This window comes from Porcisia hertigi, chromosome 22, assembly GCF_017918235.1.
Source record: "Porcisia hertigi strain C119 chromosome 22, whole genome shotgun sequence".
NCBI classification, from domain to species: domain Eukaryota; phylum Euglenozoa; class Kinetoplastea; order Trypanosomatida; family Trypanosomatidae; genus Porcisia; species Porcisia hertigi.
This window is the reverse complement of record NC_090581.1, coordinates 271514-284070: the sequence shown is the minus strand read 5'-3', so window position 1 is coordinate 284070 and position 12557 is coordinate 271514. Positions and strand designations below refer to the sequence as shown.

The window sequence follows — 12557 nt, the reverse complement described above, 5'->3', positions numbered from 1 at the left end:
CCGCACGAGTTCACAGCCCTTATTACGGACAACAACAAGGCCACCTGGAGAAAGAGAGACAGAGAGACGGAGCCAGAGCTTATCCTCGCCTTCTCGCCTTCTCGCTTTTTGCCTCTGTCGTCTTCCTCGAATCACGTTTCTCGTACCGCCGTCTCGATTTTCAAAATGCTCTCTCACCCCTTTTTCATCCCTTCCTTTTCTTTATATCGCCTTTGCGTCTTTTCCATGGCGCACCCTTTCATGCACATCCGTGCAGTCACTCACTCGCCAACTCGCGGATACTTCCCCGTTGCTCCATAGCTTTTGATCGAGTTTAGCTTTTTTTGTGTGTTCGTGTTGTGGGCTTTGATTTCCCCCCCTCTTCCTTTCAAGCCTTCTCTACTTTTGCTGGGAGTACAGGAGGGAAAAAAAGAAAAAACCAGACATCACAACAAAAGTCTTCCGCCCCCCCCCTCCTCCCCAAACCAATCAGCAAACGACTCACCCTTATCCCCTTCTCTCTCCTGGTGTAGAACGCACTCCCAGACCTCTGCCACCCGATCAAAGCTCTCTGCGCATACCGCTTGAGGACTTCCTGAACCGAGGGTGCTGACGCGTGCCACTCAAAATCTCTTCCAGGTTTCGTTCCCCCCTCCCCCTCTCATACATATCAGGCAGCGCTCCGCGTCTCTCGTGCAGCACCACCACTACGCAGGGATGCCACGTACAGCTCCCACCAGGGGTCGCCATATCTCGTACAACGCGGATGGCGAGATGTGCATGGCTGTGGTGGACCCCGCCACGCGCAAGCTTCTCATCCCGATGCAGTACATCTTTCTAACTCGCGCCCAGCATCGGGGCACGCTGCCCTCGCTTTGCCAGCTTTTTCTTGCTTCTCAGTGCCGCAAGGGCCAGTTGTGTTACCAGGTGCATGCAGACTGGGGTGTGGTGCAGCATCTCCGCTCAGAGGTGGTCAGTCTGCCCTTGTGCTGCCACGTTCACGGTGATAAAGACCACATGGGCATCTTGGAGAACGCTCCGCTGGGAACGCCCATTTCATTTGACCAACTGCACACTCAAAAGGATGAAGACGGCCATCAACAGAGCACCGATGCGGCGGCGGCGGCTGAGGCGATGGTCCACGCGAACGACATCGTGCTCTATGTTCCAGGCTGCTCTCTCTTCGAGGGGGGCTACGTACCACTGGGCCGCGTGAGCTACACAAACGGACTGCGCCGCATGCTGGATGAGCAGCGTAGTCTGTTTTCTCTAGACACGGCGCAGGTAACTTTGCTGAATCCGACCACCGGGTTCGCGGAGAGGAAAGTCGTCGTCGACGCGTCGGGGGCAACGGTGTGTCGCCTGCATGCGATGGGCCGTTGTCGGTACGCCGAGGAGTGCAAGTTTCTGCACCTCTGCAAACACATCACCGAGGCTAATCCGCAGCTCACCGCGTCGCCCTCCACGATGGGGGTTAACGGCAGCACCGAATGCGCCGCTCCCGGCTCCGATGGCTCGAACGCTGCCAGTGCAGGCTCCACCCGGTGCACAGAGACCCCAGTCACGTCCTGCAAGTCCTGTGCAAAGAATTCACAGGACCACACTGGTGCTGGTGCCTTTGTGGGCCACTCTGTCTTCGCCAACAACTTCCAGCTTGGACAGAAGCCCGTGCCCCTCCGTAATGGCGGTACTGAGACGGCAGAGCCCGCTGGCGCTGTGCCCAAGGGGAATGTCGGGCCTGCTTCGTCCCTGCAGCAGTCGCACAGCATGTCTTATCACCATGACCCATCCATGATGGCCGACGCAGGCAACAGCGGCCCGCACGAATCGACGAAGTCGTATCTGGCGGGTGGGGGTGGTGCGGCTGATAATGGGCCGCTCTTGGGGCCGCGGCGCGGGTGCGTGGGTGGCGGCGTGGGCCGCACCGACTACCCTTTCGCAGCGCCCCACCTGTCGAAGTGCCCCAGTGCTCGCCTTGTCAGTCCAATCGGGACACCGTCAGTGCTGCCGCAGCGGCCGCTGCATATGGATAGTCCGATTGTGCCCTCCATGATGGGCGTGAGCACCAACAGCTTCTCCAGCTGTATGCAAAACAATAACTCCGCGCAATCAGCGGCCTCGCACCCCTGTTCAAAGAAAGGCAGTCACTGTTGTGTGTCCATCAATCTCCCTGCAGTCGACTCCCCACTGGCACTAAAATTTGAGGGCACGTCGATCTGCTCGGAGAAGACGATCTCGTCTCCAGAGGAGAGGTCTTTTGGGCTGTCGATTAGCCAGAACAGCGGTTTCTCGAGGTCGATGACACAGATGGAGACTTCGCGGAACCCTACACGCTGGCAGCATCACCCCTACTCGGCTTTTTGTACCAAGACATACACTTAGCACGAGTGCACTTGGCAGGCTTTACGCTGCCGGCTGCCGCACGGCAGCCCCATTGCGCGTGTGGGGTGATACGACGAACCTTGGCGGCCAGAGGAAAGTGTGGCACAGAGGGATGGAGAGTGACACCGCAACCACGAAAGGAAAATGTGATTTATGCGTGGGTGGGGGAAGGTCAAGGGGATGGGGTGGGGGTGGACTGCTTCCACTCCCGTCCTGACGGGTGGCGCTGGCAACAGTACACATGGCACAGAGAAAACTCCCTCATAACCATTCATGAGCTCGTACGGGCAGCTCCCCCCCGCTTCAGCCTCGTTGCGCCACATCCGAAACCCCCACACTGCGAGTATAGGATTTTGCTCCTTTTTTTTTGTGTTCTGAGGCCTTGGCGTCGGCGCGCGTTGATGCCGATGCTACTGTGGGGAGCTCGCGACTCCTGCGATGTCTGGCGCCCTTGCTCTCTCTCTTCCCCGCTACCTTTGTGCCGTGTTTTTTTTTTTTGTTCTCCCTTGACCCCCTCCCCCCTTTGTAATGGCGTTAGCTCCCCATTCTGTTTTTTTTTCTTATTTGCTCTCTATATTACCAATCGGACGACCTGGTAGTGTGTGCGTGTGCGCGCGCGCGTTTGTGGGTGTGTCTTGGCTTACCCTTTGCCTACTTTTTTTTTCTTGAAGTGTGGCTAGGAGAACACGTCACATCATTTGTTCTGTTTTTTCCCTTCTTCACCGTCTCTTGTTTATGCATACGTCATCGGAGAGAAGTATGACCCCCGCCCCTCCCCTACACACACACACACCGACACACGGACCTACAGAAGGGGGGGGGGTCATACTTCCTTTTAAAAAACTTTTGGCTGTTATACTTCTGTTTTTCTTGTTCTCTATTGTGTGTGTACGCGCACGTGTGGGGATGGCATTTGCTTTTACCTTTCTATCGACGCCTCTCTCTTTTCATCCGTTGTCCCACCATACCCACCACACTACGTGTGTGGCGGCTTCTCTCTTGACCCGAAAAACGCCTTCATTTCTTTCTACACACTCGAGAAATCCCCTCATTGAATTATCGTTTGTAGTGGACTCGCTGAGTGTCGAGCTCCATAACAACATCCCAGCTTATACCCCACGCCTTTTTTTCACGATGGCGTTGTACTCCTCCCATCCTCCACAGCCACGGACTTCGTGACAGGCCACAGTGCAACTTGCTCGCTGGAAGGTGCAGCACTGGGTGCTAGAGCACTTGCTGGGGCTGAGCGCCACTCATCTCCCACCTCTCCCCCACAGGAAAAAAAACAAGCGTACACCCTCTTCGATACCCAACACTGCAACCTGCAGAGGCTCTTCGCCACGCAGATGTGCACACGGGATGATGATTTACTGCGTTTGTGTGTGTATGGAAGGGGGAGGGGCTCCTAGCCAATGCGCGCGAGTGCCCGATGCGTTGGGGGGAGCGTGCCCAAGTGGTGAAGACTCGGTTCGCCAGGGTGTGGGAAGTATCCGGTTGTACGAACTGGTCGGTTAGGTGGGGTGGTGTGAGTGTGGGGGAGGGGAGGCGAAGGGAGGAGGAGGAGGATCTTCTCAGCTCATTTCTTTCCCCCGCATGGCACTGGTGAGGTGAGAGCGACTTTGCGGCTCTGCCGCCCCGCGCCGCAGCGCTGGCCAGGGGCTGCGCAAAGGTGCCTTGAGCACTCGCCACTCATCCTCGACACGGCGATCCACTCTGCGGCACGTCAAGGCAAGAGCTGTACGCTGCGGCCGCTGCCCCACACGGAAGACCCGGGACGTCGAGCTTAGGCTGGTGCGGTGCACCATCGTTGGCCAGCCCCGCAGGTGCACCTGCTCACACTTTGGATACCTGCGGTGGCGGGCGAGTGGCCGTGACGAGGTGTGGTGCGGTTGGCGTGCTGCCTGCGACACCCGCCGGCCCTGTGGTGCTCCCTTGTCTTCTTTGCTGCCGCAGGCTCACAAGCAGCGTTCCGCCTGTCGCTGCACACGCTCGCAGGTCATATTATAATGTTTCTTTACACAAACCCATCCACATTTTTTAAATACCTTATTACATATTATATATATATATGCACACATGCAAAAAACATCAGAGACGTTGATGAGAAAAAAGGTGCTCGACGAAGACAACCCCCATTTTTGTCTCTTTTGTTCCTCCAAGAATCGAACGAATTCGTTTATGTGCTGCGTTGTACAGACCTGTCTGCGCTAGCTTTTTTTTTTCTTGCTGTTGTTATTATTTTCGATTTTTATGACCCCCTCGTTTTTTTGTTTCCGTGTTCCCGCTTTCTGTTGTTCTCTCCCTCGTCGATTCTCCCCTCCTCTCTTTTTTTGTTTCAACACACTTCCGCACAGACATATGAACGAATCAGTATTTTGTTGTCTCCTTTGTTCCGACGGTCGTATACGATGAGTGGTCTTTGGTTTTTTTTTTGTTACTCCTCTTTCCGCGGTGTGGACGTTTTGTTGAAACCGTTTTCCCCCTTTTTTTGCTCGATCTTTTTTTCTGTTCCTCTTCTCCCTCCCTCCCTCCCTCCCCTCCCCTCCCCTCCAGGCTGACATGGGTGAGTTCACCTGCTGCTAACGCACCGGTGCTCTCTCTGCCTGCCCTTTTCCTTTCTCATCACGGACTCTAACTCCGCATGCTTTTTGCGTCTGTAAGTTGGTGTGATTTGTGTACTAGTGCAGGTTTTAGTTAACATGGGGAGGTGTGGTGGTGGTGGTGGGTGAAGGAGCGTGAAGGGGGGGGGGGTTAGTGCAATAGGCTTCTGTAGCGGCACATTGCACCAGGCAGATATGAGTGACGAACCTCCTTGGGTCTATGTTGCTCTTTCCCTGGGGTGTGTGGTGCGCGTCTGCTGCATCGATGGTGTCCACTTGCCATGGCTCTTTTTTTTTTGCCTCCCTTCCTTTTTCTTCTCGCACCATCTCTCATTCCTCCCCCTTTGTATGCGCCTGCATTCTTCTTCTCATTGCTGTTGTCTGTAGTGTGTACTTCCCCACATCGACCTCATCGATCTCTCTTTTTCTGTCATTTTTTATTTTTGCTGGTTCCATATTTCCCCGTTCGTCTCATCTCGTTTACCCACGCCACTTAGCGAATAAAAGATTTTTACCCCCCCTCCCCCCCTCCTCCCCCCCGTCTACCCCGTTGACGTGTGTTTTTGTTTTCCTTTTTTTTCGCTGTTTTTCCTCCCCCTCCCCGGATCGCTCGTTCATTATTAATGGCAATCATCCAGTCTTCTCTTCCTCGGCCTGTGCATGTGCCTCCCCTTCCCTGTCTCTCTTCCTCTACTTGTCCACGCTTATTCTTGCCTGCTTTGAACTACGCTTGTTTTTCTGTTTTGTCTCGACGTCTTTGGTGGTGGTGGTGGTGGGAATCCGGCCACTCACTCTGTGAGGAGGTCAAGCACCCACCACTCCCCCCTCCCCCCCCTCCCCTTCCCTTTGCCACACTCCCATAGACGCTTTGAGTGGCGACGAGGTCCAATGTCCCCACGCCGTGAGGGAGAGGGGGGGGGTCCGTGCAATGTGCCGCTACTGAGAGCGGCGATCAAGTTCCCAGAGATGGCGTGGCGTCGCAGCGACCCCTGTGACAGCGAGGACGCGTACGTTGTGTGCTATCGGTATGCTAGTCAGCGTGTCAAGGTAACTGGAATCCACTCCACTCGGCTCTCACCGCTTGCTGGTGTGGGGTGTGAGGTGAGGTGTGAGGGGGAGGGGGCGGGGGCTGTGCTGCCCCGAGGGATGCACCAGGCGGCGATTGGCATAGTGAGAGCGGCTTTGAAGCGAGCTGCGAAGTGGAAGAGGCGGGTGGTGCACAGGGCAGAAACACTGACCGTGTCCAAGGCATTGAGCCGGTCGTTGCTGCAGCGCCCTCCCCCCCCCTCCCCGCGCCTTCGCACCACGCGATGGGTCGTGTGACAGGCCCGGGGGGGAGTCGAGTGGAGTTCCACTCTTTATGTTCTAATGGCGGAATGGACTCGTTGAAATAAAAACAAAGAGGCAACATAAATATCGTTTGACATTATTTTCTTTTTACGGTTTTTTTGTTTCCACAAATATCCCCTGCCTTCCCCTCTCCATCCCTCCTTCCCCCACTTTTTGCCGCCCTCGCCCATCCGCGGGGGCACTCGCCAACGAAGGGAGAGCTTACACCAAACGGGGAGGGGGGCTTGCAGAGTGTCATCGCCAATATAACGCCATGCATGAGGGATTTGCATAAAAGAAAAGTCTAGTTTCCAAGCAGAACTCTCCTGAAGAAAATATATGACGCCATATACGATCACAGATTCGAGAAACTGGACGCGCCGATTCCCGAGGAGGAATGCGAGGAGTCGTGTGCGCAGAAACCTGCGTCGGTTCTTCGCTCTACGACTCACGCCTTCGTTGTCTTCTCAGTCACTGTGGTGATTTCTCTAGTTGGTCAGAGTTTGCGAGCGTCTCTGTGAAATGGCGCGGCGGCGGCGGCGGCGATGGTGGTGGTGACGGTTTTGTCTCCCTCTTTCCGCCTTTCATTGTTTTTCCCTCTTCGAGTTCGCAGATGTAGATACGTGTGTGTCTGTGTATTCGCGTGTCACTGTGTGTGTCTCTCCCCACTCTCACTCCCTCGTTCTTTGTGTGTTTCGACTCCTCCTCTCCTTTTTGCTTCCTGGGGTTGTCCGTCTGTTGACTGTTTCCCCCGGGTACGCCCGGTGTTGTATACACGGTTGCCTTTCTTCTGAAAATAGGGTCGGCTTTTTGGACCTCCCCCGGACAATGCAGGGCCACACGATCACAGAGAACACACTGCACATGCGAACACATACCCACTCAGAGCGCTTTTTTTTGTCCCGTCTTTCGGCAGCCGGCCTAAATAGACGACACGACGTCGAAGGGAAACAGTAAAAAAAAAGTGGAGAGCATCGACAGTTGAGGGAGGGGTGGGGGCACTACTCCCTCTCTCTGTCGTTCGGGTGGCCGGGACAAGGTTGCTCTGATCGCGACGCGTCAGCCGTCGAGCAAGATTAAGTCCCGAAAACAACAACGCAGAGATATGCGAGGAGGTGCTGCGGCTCTAAGCTTGATTGACCTCTCTCTCTGGATGGAAGCTGCAGGCTGTGTGACCGGCGCTCATTCTCGGGTGATTGCACGGATACACATCAAAAGACAAGAAAAGGAGGTCCCTGCTCCAACGGCCGCTGCAAAACTTCCCCTTATCGTTTTTTTTTGACCAGAAATCGCTCCTTTCCTGTGAACCCCTGCCGCAATCACGCGGGTAGGTGTGAGCCTTCCGCATTCGGCGCGGACCATGAACGCGCGGCGTTGCCACCGCACACAGCCGACTCTGATACGGGCATGCGGGCATTGCCTCGGTCGGAACACTGCACGCCGACGCGTCCCCACGCGCAGCGACCGTGTGCACTCTGCAGTGGTCTCTGACCGGCTGCAGGAGGGGGTGCGTGATAGGGAAGTGAGGTCATACGTGGGATCGTGGGGGGGGGCTGGATGCCCGCACCGTGTGTGTACGGTGTGTACGCACATACGATTCCAGTTTTTTTCTGAACGTGGCCTGGGTGGAGTTGCCCTCTCCTTCTTCGTACGCAGGAGCACTGGTTTCGTAGAGCGATTCACCACCAAGAGAGGACGGTTGGCTGCTCACCCCGGACGTCGTCGAACAGGTCTACACTCTGTGACTTGCCTTCAACTGGGCAATAATAATCTCACATGCTTGGGTATTCTTTCTCGTCATAATACTCACACATTCTTCTTTCACCAGCTTTTTGGTTACGTGTGGCTTTGTGTGGCTATGTGTGTGTGTATTGTGGGGGGGGGGCTTGTGAACTCCTGTCCCCCCCCATCCCTCCCCGACACTGTCGCCTTGGCGTTCTGCGTGATTTTGTGTTGTTTCACACTGCACGTGTTCATATACTGTGTGTACGTATGTGTATATATATTTATATTTATATTACGTATGTTAGTCTATGTATATGTTTGTGTGTGTCTCCAAGTGAATCGAAATCAAGAAGACATATATATATATAAATATACACACACATATATATATATATATGTATGTATATAAAGGCCCCCCGTTGTCCCCCATCATCAATTCAACGTCATCTTCTCTCTCTCTCTCGAGATAAAGAAAAAAAAACAGCGATTATAAACACCCACCCGAAGAAAGCAGCCACAACAAACGCTGCCCCAACCCCCTCTATCCCTCCTTTGTATCATTTATTGAACTCCACATCTCTTCACCGCCCCCCTCCCCTCCCCTCCCCCCCTTTCTTCGCACATTTGTTGCAATTTGTACGGGACCATCTCACCTGAACTGTTTTCCCCCTTCTCTCCAAAACCGAGCGGCGTCGTCATCGCACCTCACGACTTTTTTTTTCCCGAGGAAACCGTCGTTACGCGGCAGAAGCCAGAAAAAAAAAATAAGAGAGAAAAAGGAGCCCATAGCCGACTTTTCTGTGCTTTTTTTTTTATCTCTTGTTGTTTTATTTACACTTCATATTTGGCGTGTGCACCTGTTTCACTCACTTCGTCGTCTACGTTTCCAGGAGCTGTTCCACTGGTCACATCCATGTCGGATATCCAGCAGCAGCACCATTCAGTGGACCGGGAGTCCAACATGTCTGCCGCGCGCGACAATGCAGAGGCCAACCTCGATGATGTTGAGCGCCCACGCTCCACGAACAGCAGTGAGGATGCAGGGCGTCGCGATTCTCTTGGCTATCCTACCCCAAAGACCCCGGATCTGTCTGCGGGACGTGCGCCAATCAACGGGAGTGTCCCTGTCCATGAGGAAACCTCGAAGCCCGCTGAGGAGATCGAGAAGCGCGATGCGAACATCGGCAGTCCCAAGTCTCACCCCTCGTCGAGGGGGACGAGCCAGCAGAGCGCTGTTGCGCGGAATGGCTTTGGTACTGCGGCCGCCGGCGCGACGTGCGAAGCCACCCCGCAGACGCCGGAGGACTACGAGGCTGCGATTGAGGCAATGCGCCGGGAGTGCCAGCGCGTTTCCCTGAGCGCAGACAGCCTAGAGGAACGCCTACAGCTGTACAGCGAGGTGGTCAGTCTGCGCAAGGAGCTGGCGGTAGTGCAGGAGGACGAACAGCGCCTGCGCCAGCAGCTTCGCGCGTCCAAGGCTGTTGTTGCGTCAAGCGACTTGACGGTAGGAAAGGATGTGGCTATCTTCGAGGATGAAGCCCAGCAGTCTACACTGCAGAAGGTGTGGGCGGAGGAGTCAGAGTACAACAATCCTGACACGATGGAGTGGGCTTCAATCGACGTTGGAGGCCTGCGCGAGCGCGTCGACGCAGCACACAAGAAGTATGTTGCGGCGATCGCGAAGGCCGACAAGCTGTACGAGAAGCTGGAGGAGGCCATCAACGAGACCACCGAGCTCCGCGACCGTGAGAAGGCGACTATTATGGAAAACCACGAGAGAGAGATGGAGGGCCTCGGGGTGGCGCGCGATCAAGCTCGGCAGATAGCATCGGAGAAGTCTTATCACCGTCACCGTGGTACGGCCAAGGGATCAGCGGTGTTGCTGACGCAAGACAAGAAGCACACGATGCGTCAGCACCGCGTGGCCGAAGTCGAGTTCCGCACCACCGAGCAGGTAGAGAAGATGAAGAAAGAGCTGGTGGAGTTGATGGAGCAGGTGAAGTTGCTGAAGCGCCACCTCGATGACTCGCGTCAGGTGACCGAGGCAAAGCGCCGGGAGTACGAGGAGACTCTCAAGGTGGTCGAAAGCGAAGGCGCCGATGCCCGCGAGATTAAGGAGCTGTTCACGAAGGAGGAAGAGGAGCTGAAGGAGCTCAAGGCGGACCTCCAGGGTGTGCTACACTACCTGCGCGCCAAGAACCGCGAGGAGGAGTGCTGGTGAGAAAATTCCAGACGGTTAAGAAGCACAGCGACTCGACATCGGCTCAAAGACGACGGGGATTTCTTTCGGGGAGGGGGAGGGAGGCGATTGTGGTGGCTGAGCGTGGACCATGCTGCCGAGTGGAGGAGGCCCCCCCTTTTTTTCGTGGATGTGGGGTGTAAAAAGTCAGATTTTTTTTTGTCTCAGAGACGTGGCAGCAGACAGGCACTTCCTCTTCCCACCTTTTCTTTTTTTTCCACCCCCACATCAGTGCGCCTGACATTTGCTGATTTGTGTGTGTGTGTGTGTCTTGCTGACAGAGAGCCTGGTCTACAAATGTTGAAGTAAACACAGCCCTTCGTCCATCCCCCCCCTCTCTACCCCTTCTCGTCGACCTCTGTCGCTTGTTCTGTTGTTGATCTTCTTTGTGTGTGTGTGTGTGTATGTTTTTCCTTCCTTTTTTCCCCCATTTGTACTGGTTCTCTTTTCTTTTTTTTCATTTTATTTTTATGGTTGTTGTTGAGCGGTCGTTGTGTTTCGCCCTCGCGCTTGATGGATCTCGCTTAGCGCGTTACTCTGTTTTGTGTGTTGGTGTGATGGCGTGCTGGTGCGGGGTGGAGAGCGTGTCTTCATCTGTTTCTTATCGAGAGCCGTGCATCCTCTTTTTTCGCTTTCGCCCCCTCCCCAGCCTTTGCCTCTCCTCCCTTGTCGTCATGGAAAAAAAAATGATGGAGGACGCCCAAAGAGCCCACTCGAAAAAGAGACGATGCATCTGCACAGGTCATCCACCCGCGACAGTGATGGTGGGGTATGATGTGCATGTGTTTCCGTAATCTCTATGGTGTGGATCACCATGCACAGCGGGCCCACTCCGCTTCACTGAGCGGACATATATAGAAGAAAGTAGGAACTGTGTGACACGATTCACAGCAACAACATCTGCACCGAGGGGAACACAAAAAGTGGTTCTCGTTACTTCTTCTGTACGTGAGTCTCTCCTAGCGCCCTTTGGCCCGCCTCCCCTCTCGTTGTTTTTACTCCCCCCCCACCCCATCTTCCTCTTTTTCTCTCTGAGGGTAGGGTGGTGGTGGTGGTGGTGGGGGGGGAAGAGGTGTGTGGGTCGCGGAGCATGTTTTTCTAGCACTCACGCGTCTAGTTGTGTAATGCTTACCTCTACAGGTTTAGTGTTTCCTCTTTTTTTTTTGCTCTGTACTGAAGCTGAAGAAAACAATTGCCGGCTCCATCTCTTATTATAAATTTTTGCTGTTCTGGTCTCCCACACTGCGTTTTTTTTTGGGTGGGGGGGTCTCGTGTGTGTGTGTGTGTGTGCCATTGCGTGCGTTTTCCTTTTTTTTCGGGTGTTTCAATTGTCATTTATTGTGAGGATTCTTTTTTTTTTCTTTCGAGAGAGAGAGAGGGAGGGAGGGGGGAAGGAGATGTCGTCTTCTACCACCTTGCCACTCCTTCTTTGGGTGTCCGTGTGTGGGTTTGTTTTTTTCTCTCTCTCTCCATATGTACAGGTTTGTATTTTTGTAGGCGTCTGTGGCTTGTGCTCACGGTGTCTCTTCAAATTGCTTCTTTCATGAGCAGAAAAGCCGTGGGGCACATGTGCACGCACGAACGGGAAGAGGAAGAAAAATCATGTGGGATGGGGCCAAGAATGATGAGAACGATACAGAAAAATGAAAGAGGGGGGGAGAGAAAGAGAGAGAGAGAGCGAACGCAGCTGTGTGACACGTGTGGGTGCGTTCACTGACGGTTGTGTCTGATGTCTTTAACTACGTCCATCTGTTCGTCAGTGTGAGCTGGTGGCTCTGTAGATGTGTGCGTGGTGTGGTGTGTACATTACGGCTGTGCGTTGCCCACTTTTTATTTTTCTGGGTTTAGCGAAGCAGAAAAACAAACAAAAAAAAGCAAAAAATGCATGTATTTTTGTATTCGGATCTTTTTTTTTCCTTCTCGTTCTTTTTTTGTTTCGTTTTTGTTTTGGCCTTCTCTCTCTCTCTCCCTCGTTCCTGCTTCGACACGCAAGGGAGAAAAAGAGAAGAACGGCAAGCCAAATGAGTAGCAACCACCACAGATGCAAAAAAGAAAAAAAAAAATATATATATGTACACACATACACACACACACACAGACACACAAACGGAAAAAAAAGATTCCTTGGCAGTGGCGCGTGCCACCGGAAGGCAACAGAGTAGAAGAAATGAGGGAGTGCCGCCCCTTTCCTCGTGGCGTCGACGAATGGCGATATAACCAGAAGTCTTGTTCCGTCACCAGTAAAATGTCTCGGCTTCCCTCCCCTCCTTCCTCCTCCCCCCCTCCCCCCCTCTCTTCCTCTT

The 12557-nt window shown here is 54.0% G+C and overlaps 2 protein-coding genes across 2 annotated transcripts; both read left to right on the top strand.

The window, feature by feature from the left end:
- Positions 1 to 696: 696 nt before the first annotated feature.
- On the top strand, positions 697 to 2361 carry JKF63_04400 (uncharacterized protein; the record flags this gene model as incomplete). Its single annotated transcript, XM_067900385.1, has 1 exon — positions 697 to 2361. The coding sequence occupies one exon, from the start codon at positions 697 to 699 to the stop codon at positions 2359 to 2361; it is 1665 nt and encodes a 554-aa protein (XP_067757214.1).
- A 6567-nt stretch (positions 2362 to 8928) lies between these two features.
- On the top strand, positions 8929 to 10236 carry JKF63_04399 (uncharacterized protein; the record flags this gene model as incomplete). The annotated part of the gene is made up of 1 exon (XM_067900384.1): positions 8929 to 10236. The coding sequence occupies one exon, from the start codon at positions 8929 to 8931 to the stop codon at positions 10234 to 10236; it is 1308 nt and encodes a 435-aa protein (XP_067757213.1).
- Positions 10237 to 12557: the final 2321 nt, after the last annotated feature.